General features: G+C 34.3%; 1 protein-coding gene across 2 annotated transcripts; it reads right to left on the bottom strand.

Annotated features, from left to right (window-relative positions):
- Nucleotides 1-5,518: 5,518 nt before the first annotated feature.
- Nucleotides 5,519-9,707, bottom strand: LOC121327367 (regulator of G-protein signaling 21-like). Of its 2 annotated transcripts, XM_041271346.1 has the most exons (6): nt 9,491-9,707; nt 8,843-8,920; nt 8,633-8,694; nt 8,117-8,280; nt 7,367-7,560; nt 5,519-5,704 (listed from the first exon to the last, which is right to left on the bottom strand). In XM_041271346.1, exons 1-5 carry the CDS (start codon nt 9,586-9,588, stop codon nt 7,372-7,374), a joined length of 591 nt encoding a protein of 196 aa, XP_041127280.1. In that variant the 5' UTR covers nt 9,589-9,707; the 3' UTR covers nt 5,519-5,704; nt 7,367-7,371. The 2 variants fall into 2 exon arrangements, with proteins under 2 accessions (XP_041127280.1, XP_041127279.1); XM_041271345.1 differs by lacking the exon at nt 5,519-5,704 and having other exon boundaries at nt 6,648-7,560.
- Between the last annotated feature and the right edge of the window lie 430 nt (nt 9,708-10,137).

Raw genomic sequence — 10,137 nt, forward strand, 5'->3', positions numbered from 1 at the left:
TCTCTGTTCTCTTATTGTAAGGTGTTTTGAATAAATAAACATGTACAGGCAGATCTCAGCCTCTAATTTGGGGTACAGTATCAGTTCATTTGAATGCTGAATGCTGTATAGATGAAACCAACAAGGAATATTTAAATATGGCCCTGAAAGAGGTTTATTATAAACTATATTTGCAAAACCCAACAGACAGCACAAGCTCCAACCATTGCCTCTACTGTATATTTTGGCATATTGTGTATTTCTGCTTTTTAAAATGAAGCTACTCACTGTTTCTTAATGTTGAGACAGATTTCTTATTGAGATACATTTTAATTCAAACATACTGTAAGTAGTTGTCATTAATGCATGATGCATTCCACACTAATTTTTAATAAGAGCATTTCTTAAAGTGCAGTATTTGTATATTTTGAATGTGACATATCACAGCACTTAGTTATAAGAACACAGCTGGTATTGTCTTCTTTTGAACAAAGAATATTCTGTATTATTAATTTGTTGACTGTAGAGTTTACATTTCATTGAAAGTCCAGCGTAATTTCACTGTAGATATATTTTCTAGTTTCTTAAAAGTTGAAATCACAACAAATTTCATGTTTGAGCTACAAAAAGTTCACTTCTTGTGCAGCAGGTATTAGAAATCTACCTACTTGATATATGCAACAAAGGCATTGGGCATGAGGCTCAGTGGAGGTCATAACACATTTTAAAAGCTTTGTTATTACATCTTGTTTTTGTTCAATTGATTTTCTACTCAGATTTCAAATATTGTTTGAATATCATAACAGTAAAAACAGACAGACACCTTCAATTAATGTCCTGAAGATCTTACAACTTTCGCAAGCATTTGTCTGTAACACATTTTCAAATAGTTATTTAGATTTGGCCTGTTTGAAATTAGTTTATAAATGTTTCTGTTATTATCACAACACATTCAAATACAGTATAAACAGGAATAATAGGATCCTATGGTGCGGCACACACACAAACACAGCTGCACAGCTTCTCAGGAAGTCTACCACTTTTACAAGCCTTGATGTCAGCAATAGCTTTCTTCCAAAAATGGTCACTGTGTACTCTATTACTGTAATCTTCAAGTTGCATAGATTAAAATCACAGATACATCATTTAACATGTCAGGTTATGTAAGTCCATGATTCTTTTTCTTTTATGTTCACATCATTCCTCATGTTTTCATAGAAATAGGTTTTGATAAGAATTAACATTTTTAGACATCAGCTGCGCTCGTATCTAATAAATAACAAAAACAAACAGTTTAAACAAAAAAAATAAATAAAATAAAACAAACAAAAAAAAAACACACACAAAACGAAGAAAAGGGCACTCTGGCCAAAGTAAAACAAGCACTAACAACTCTACTTATTTTAAGCACACGAGTACCTTGTTCTTTGGCTGGTAGCATTCACTCTTATTCTCCTTAATTCTTCTAACACCCTCCCCAGGAATGAGCCAAGATGGTCTCTTTTAAATCCTGTGGCTGGAGCCTTAACTATCCATTGATCAAACAATTAACTTATAAAGGCTCCAGCCACATTCCCCCGTGTTTATTTAAGGATGGGGCCAAATAATAACAATAATGCCGGCTTATCGCAGGCCACAAATAATAAACAATAATGTCGGACGGCTTTTGTCCATCCGCACACAAATACAATAATAATAATAATAATAATAATAATAATAATAATAACAATAATAAAAAGGGTGAGCACCTTGCCACAACCAGTCATGAGAAGAACCCCGACAGAGACAGGCTCTTCACTGAGTCCTGCAATAAGATAATTTATTTGTTTCTATTTTGAAATCTTTGTAATCATTTAGCCTTTGTACACTACATGTTGCTGACTACTTATATCCTTTAATTGAGTTCATTATTGTAATGCCAGAGTGCTCTGGCATACATGTGAAAGGATAATCATATTGAATTAAATATGATTATTTAAGATATGCATAAGATAATTAGATTCCAAAGCAGATGTTCAAACATGCTCCCTTTTCTAAGTGTCCATCTGGCTTACAAAACCTCCAGCTTATGTAACGCCTTAGAAAGGCAAGCAATGCAGACTGAAAGGTCATCAGGACAAATAATGTTTTCTGACAGTATATCATTGGTCTCAGTCTAGTTTATCAGTCAACAGTTGTATAGCTGTAAATATTCCACAGTTGGAAGATCAAGCAACAGATAATGCAAAAGGATTAGATTAGACAGACAATTTTTTAGACAGTAGATAAGACAAAACCTTGGTGTGGGTGGTTTAATATACCCCCGTGGGCAGAGCAGACAAAACCATGTATTTTAGTACACAGACTTCCTATTCATCCCACACTAGACCTGGACAAAATGAGGTCAGCATTTAAAAAGTCACAGCAGTGTCACAGTAGTGTGTAATGTTAATTCTTTTAAATTAAGTTTTTCTTGACATCTGCAATTTTGAAGTCCTTGCAATAGTGTTCATGTGTTAAAAAATGTTGAGTTTTCATTACATTGATGAGGTAGAAAGTATTATGACATCTAATGTCATAATAAAGCTAAAGCAATATGTATCCAAGTCAGATTGTTACTTTACCTTAAAAGGTCAAGACATTACAGGAAACATTTCAAAATACACGTCCATTAATAGCATGTAGTTTTCACAGTTGCACACAATTCTGTGATTGTACGGATTTGCCAAAATAATGTTTCCAATCATATAATTTCGCTGTAGACACAGGTATTAAATAATAAAACAAACTGTAGTTTCTGCACCTGTATTTTGAAGTGCATCCATAATAGGTTAGCTTGTATGCATGCATATCATCAAAATATTATACTGATTGAATAATGTCATACAAACTTACAGATATACAGTGTGTAATGAATTCATTACACACTGTATATATGTAAATCTGTATGACATCATTACACTGAAATAGAAAGGTAAGAGCTGGATATGAACCACACACCATATATTTCAAAGGCAAACATCTTACCATTCAACTAAACCGCAAGATCTGTATTTGTGAGGTAAATGAGGGTCTCATGCTGATGTCAGTATTATTAACTGATCAGCTGCGAGGCGGAGATTTATTACAAGTGCATACATAGAATATACATTCTGAGAAGCAAAGATGGGACTAGATATGGACAGAATGTGATTAGTGACAGGCAAAGCTAACTAAAGGCAGAAGGATGACTGTCACCACTGTCCCACATTTATGTTCAAGATAATGAAAATAACAAAACATTTATTACAAAGCACACCTGTTTACTTTCCATATAGTGCTTTTAGCTCTAAGGGCACAAACTTCTAGTGAGGACCTGCTTCTCACTATTTCACTTTGTGAGCCAAATGGTGCATTTTTATCTTCAGGCTCGAAAAAGCAGAGCTGATGTTTTCACCAAGAGATCATTAGGGTTTAGTGTATGGGGAATTACACAGTTTAATTTTCTGAGACTTGAGGATCATGCAATCATATACTATTGACCAAATGTAACAAATAAAAACAACTGCTGAAGGTAACGTATGGTAGTATCAGTTATGCAATGTCATTTCCTTGAATACAATTTGAGTATTTCTTTAAACCAGTATTCAACTATTTAAAGGACTTGTATTAGTGAAATCCCTAAGAAACACCATTAACAAGAGTTCAAAAGCCACCTGGATTGCCACCTGGCAGAAACCTTTATTGATGGCAGCCTTTTTTTCTTACATCACAATCACCAGTGTTGTAAGAAAACGGAAACCTTATAGTTTCCTGTAGCACCCTGCTGCATCCTGTAGAAAACCCCACAGCTGTTTATCAGGAAATTAAAGGTTTTTAGCGCTCTGTTTTTTTCTCTTAAATCTCAGAATTAGCATTTATTAACATGACTGAATATGCATATTTAAGATGAAAGAGCCTTTATCGTAAATGGCATGATTTCCAATTTTTTACAACATACTGTTTTAACCTCATGTAACCTCAACCTATGCACAGTTATTAAATAAAAATAGAGTGCTATCTCCTAAAAAGGATGTCTTGGTGTTACATTCTGTGCAATTCTCTTGTTGGTTACTAATCCATTATTGCATCAATTAATTTAGAGCACCAAAATATTTTTGTACTACAAGAGTATGCTATAAAATTATGACTTATACAATGCTTGTGAATTTAACGAGAATGAATAAATCTATTTTATTGTGACATTTTTCAGGTATTTCATTTTAAATGTGTCAGATTATGAGGTTTGAGTGAACAGTCTACTACAAAACAGTAGGAAGATGAATGAAAAGGGCACCAATTCATTTCTGCTATATTTACCTGCATAATAAACCATTTGTTTGTTTTAGATTTCTTTAAATTTTAATTATAAAAATGAAAAATCTAAAACAACACTCATTTTTTTCTTAAAAAAAAAAAAAATTCTCCCAATTTGAAATAGCCAATTGTATTTTAGGTTCAGCTCACCGCTACCACCCCCGCGCTGACTCGGGAGTGATGAAGAAGAACACACGCTGTCCTCCAAAATGTGTGCCGTCAGCTGACCGCTACTTTTCACTCTGCAAGCCAGCCATGCAGCGTCATAGTACAACACAGCTCTGGGCAGCTTACAGGCAAGCCCACAGGCATCTGGCCAGTCTACAGGGGTCGCTGGTGTGTGGTGAGTCGAGGACAACCTGGCCGACCTAAGGCCTCCACCCACTGGGTAGCACTCGGCCAACTGTGCGCCACCCCCTGGGAACTCCCATCCACGGTTGGCAGTGGAATAACCTGGACTCAAACTGGCGATCTCTAGGATATAGAGCGCATCCTGTACTCCAAGCAGAGCGCCTTTACCGGATGCACAACTCGGGAACCCTAGAACTAGTCATTTTTACTGTGGAAAAAGCCCCTATCACTTAATTTTATCTGCAAAACATCTTTAATTGGATATAATTTTCTGCATTTCACACTGTATTAAACCTATGAGACTTTTCATTGGTTTAGTTTTTATTAAATCTTTTATTAAATCTTTTTTGATGATTTGTATGTCAAATTCAAATTTGCCCTCAATTGTCCAGGGGGATCAGGCCTCCAGATTCAAATGGCTTCAGAGGCTAGTAAATTAGCCCCCAGGACCAACTTGCCCACACCCTCCTCATCTCTAAACAAATTTAACACACCAAGAAAAACTTAAGCTGTTTGTTACAAACTGACTACAGACTATAACGACTTCCTCAGGGTGGCATATTGTTTATTTTTTAGGTTTGGTAAGTGGGATAGGGTTGTAGTGATGTAACACCTCATTTACAAAGCCGACCCTCAGGACACACATACTGATGTTGAGCAGATACATGTAATATTGCTTTTGCGTCAAATGTGTATAGACTGAATATCACACCAGTATAAAGATCTGTGTAGCTCGACTGACATAATTCATGTTATACATTTTATAATAATGCATTATTCCTAATAGTGATCACCTGACGCAGATGTTATCTGTAGAAATATTTGAAATCATGCTAATGTAAAATAGGGAAGTGGCTCATGAAATTTAAAGGTCAGGTCATGTTGTTTCACTTTTCCAGTGATCCTGTGACTCTCTTCCCCGCTTTACAGTTCCTGCCAAAAAAGTTCAAACACTTGCAAGGTGATATTTTATTTAAATCAGAACATTTTTGTGAGGAATTCATTAGCCAGATGTCACAGCAGTTCCCATCCACAGCAAAGTACAGGGCAAGTGTCTCCTCTGTTAGTAAAAAAAACAAAAAAAACATGACTGTAATTTACACTCGATGTGCCCTTTAGTTTTTGCTTAATGTATTGATATGCAACAACACAATGTTTGTTTATTTATTTATTTATTTATTTATTTATTTTTAATTAAGCAACCATTTTTTAAATATAGTGTAGGAAAGGGTAAACATTGCAAATTCTAATAAACAAAATGACCATTAACTAAACACATTTTAATACAGAAACTACATTTTAGCTGCCATTCTTCTGTAATTAAGCATTAATAAGGTATACCTTAAAGGCATTTACAACCAATCAGATTGCTCCGTCGCCATAAGCGATATCACAATACGCTACAGATTTTTATTTCTGTTGTTAAGTTAAAAAAAAACATTGCATTACTTAGACAATCAGGGAGACTACAGCAGAAGAAAGCACAGTAAAAAGCAAAAATGTCAACAGTTCTATGCTGTTTTAAAGTCAAGGCATTTTGTGATTTTATGTAAACTGGCCTGCAGAACTCTTTGTACACCCGTCTTGTTGAGCTTGCTCACCGGATGTGTTGGCTTTAGTTGTTTAGTATTGTTGCTCATCCCTTTTGGTCCTTGATTTTGATTTTGCAGTTTCAGTTGCATTGGGATACAAATGCTTTGACTTGTTAAGACCTGGCATTCCCATTTTGTTTCAACCCATTTTTCTAGTATTCTAGTATTTTCTAACAAAGAGGGCACCTATTTAAATGATGTTTTTTTTAAATATATATTTGAAAAGTTATACTGAATTGTAATTTTATTGTAACATCATTCTGAGTCTGACAATGAATACTATATATATATATATATAGTATATATATATATATAATATATATATATAGATATATATATATTATTATATATATATATATATATATATCACACACAATGTGTCTATAGAATATATTATGTATTGTGCGTGGACCTTAAATAACATATTTACACACCTTTCATGTTAGGACATGAAGAACCCCTATTATCATTCAATGGAATATGCACCATTTTTGTGAGAAGGACCAATAACAGCTAAGGTCTCTTGAAAATGACCTTCATGTTTTGTAACTGGGTTTTCTTTTTAAAAATCATACAGATTTCACTAACACATAGTAAAACATTTTGGTATAGGCCAATGTTTCTTATTTTTGATGCATCTGAAGCAGATTCTGATACCAGCCACACTTGTGAGTATTTAATTCAGGTATAAACAACATCAGGTGGAACACATACTGTAGCACAGCTAGCCAGCACTGAAAGGAAAAGATCGCAAGATTACTTGCAGCAAATCCTACCGTTATACCCCAATAAAAACAGTGCTGCATTAACTCTGATGTCAACATCTCACAAGAATGTTACCTAAACAGTATGTTGTCCACATCTTGTCTGTGGCAACTCTGCTATGACATTGCTCTTGAATAGATTTCTAGAGCAATTCATGTAATGCAAAAGTCCTTCATAACTGCTCATGTAATCCACCTGCTCTGATCTAGGAAGGGTCCAATTATCTATGATTCAGCCGAATGCATTCTGCAACTCTTCAGAACCATTTTGCAAGCTCCAGCACGTTATGGCACAAAGGACTTCTTGGGACCCAATCTCTAGATTCTAGTCAGTAAACATACTGTTAAATTTACATTCCTGCTAACCTTCTTCAGCCATTTACTGAACCAGACTGCAATTTGCCTGAAAGGGTTTGGTAAATGTCCGATCTCAGAAACCTGGGGTAAGAGTCTCTTTCCATGAGCCCGTAAACTATTTTCTGGGCCTCATCAAAGCAATGTATGGTTGGGTTTTGAACATTGGATTTGATTGTTTCTCTTGTATGATGGTCAATGTTAATCTGTAAAATAATAATACAAAAGTTAGGGTTGTAAACAGTGTATTACCAGTATGTGCTATAGGATGTAAACAGCATCAGTTAGGGGAAGCATTTTAGATTTGAAAGTATTTAATAACATGGTAACAACTGGGTATCTAAATGGTAACTACTACGGAATAAGTGTGCTTTTACATGGAAATGACTTGTGCCATACAGTCCTGCCCTGTCATACTAAGTGCTACCAAATTAAGTTTACAGGGTGATAACATTCATCTTTTCTTTTAAATTCCTACATATTAAGAATAATTAAAACCTGCCAGTCCTTTAACATTTTTCAGTATTCATTACTAATGCAAACACTGATTATAAATATTCACAAGTCATTTAAAGCATGACTAGAGTTTCATTTTTCCTGCACTGTCTGATCTACTCTGAACTTCCTGTTACCCTGTAATTAACATTGTTCAATAAGAGGAACATTATTACAGTTAGTAATTAACCAGCATTACAGAAAATTAGCTTTTTTTAACAGATAACAGTATTATCATATCCTTTTGATGAATGAGTGTAAACATACCTCCTTGGGTGCCTCAGCCCGTATGTAATGCTCATAAATCTTCTTAGCCTTGCTAGACAGCCGAGAAGACTTTACTTTCTTAAAGTCCTCGCAAGTCAGCCAGAATTCAATGTTCTCATCACTGAACTCAGATCTGAGAAAAGCTCGAAATGTAGCCATGCCATCTACAAAAAATAAAAAAAATACAAAAATGGTCAAGGTTGTGCTTTGCAATAATCAATCAATCAATCAATCAATCTATCTATCTACCTATATTTTGGAACTCAAAAAATATTTATATACATTTTATAGCAAGTTCTTCATCATTGTTAAACCAACATTAGTCATTTTAATTAGGTTTTTTAATACACATTTACAATGTATACATTTCATTAAAAGAAACAACTTCCCATTTACTATATTTTTGCATGCTTTATGAATTATTCTTTCTTATTCTTGTACATTTTTGGTGTATATTGATTATTTATATGAACAAGGAATGTTTTACAATTAGGATAGCATTCAAACAATGCTTACATTTACATTCTAGCAGTTTTTCCAATGACTGAGACCAAAGCAAGGCTTCCTCTGTAGTAAGTCTGTCAAAAAAACAAACAAACAAAAAAAAAAAGTTAAATTCCATTAGTTAAAGAAATAGCAAAATATACACTGGCAATTTTTTTTTCAAGTATATTAACAACATATACTAAATATGCCATACTGTGTACATCTATAGAAAATACTTACTTTGAGGGTTTTGAAGCTTCAGCATTGGAACTGGAGCTTGGAAGTATGGACTGAAGGCGGCACATAAGATTTTTACCCCTAAAGAAAAAAAATATAGATACAATTATGAGATACTGGATCCAATCATGAAATGCCCCAAAAAGATACAACATCTACTATGTACTAGGCCTGATGATTCTGTAAAGAAAATAACTATATAAAGTACAGTAGCATTACAAATGTAAAATTGCTTTATTTTATACTGACTTTAATCTGAGTATAACTCTTGGATAAATGGGTATGCAGGTATTTTAATGGGATAAGAGTCATTACAAAGGCAATGCATACAATTTAAATGGATGGTGATCAATTGCATTAGTAAATTTAGATGATGCTGTACACCAAATAACCATATGACTAGACAAAATGTATACATATGAATGCATTGAGAGAGTGTGCTGTACATTGGAGCTGGAAGGGGATTAAATCATCCCTTTTTAGTATGTTTACTTAAACTAAAAGTCATTATCTGCCAGCAATGATACAACTCAGTATTTGGCTTATGCTGTGTATTTAGTTTCTTACCGTTTTAACATTCTGCCTTGGTACAGTAGGAAAAAAGAATCCTACAGAGTTTATAATTCATCCTCTAATCTAATATAAACTTACACATTCTTTGGTTTTCTTTTGTCCCCCATTTGCATGTTGTTAGAGTCTGATTCCTTCAGTGGTGCTGGTGCTGTCTGAGGAAACATTAATCCTGGCATCTTGGGTATACTGGTTTTAATCCAGAGCGTCAGCACAGGCTGCTTTTCATATTAAAACTATCACACACCTCGATCATCAAGCTTCCTTTTATGTACACACCAACCCTGCAATGACTCGTATGAGACATGACCAGCTCTAGATACCACAAAAAAGAGGAAGTGTTCTATTTTGTTGTGGTGATGGTGACGTTGGAACATATGCTTACATTCAAAACCGTCAATGATGATTGAGGCATGCAAACCATGCAAACTCGTGCAAAAGCATCCAAATAATAAAAAAAAGGATAAGCAAATAGTGACCTTTCCCATTTGTAGTGGCTTTTAACATAGACTTAAAAATCTTGTGTGACACACTAGTGTGCTAAATCATTCGAATGGAAACATTTTGAAATATTGTTGAAACATCACCCTACTGAAAACAGTAAACTGTGTTGGCCAGGAACATTAATTAGAACAAACATTTTCTGATTTCAATACCCAGCAGATATATAAAAAAAGATTTACAGCAATTAGTTGTAGAAAATAATTGATTGGCTTTTGAAATATACA

This window comes from Polyodon spathula, chromosome 14 (genome assembly GCF_017654505.1).
Source record: "Polyodon spathula isolate WHYD16114869_AA chromosome 14, ASM1765450v1, whole genome shotgun sequence".
Lineage (NCBI taxonomy): Eukaryota > Metazoa > Chordata > Actinopteri > Acipenseriformes > Polyodontidae > Polyodon > Polyodon spathula.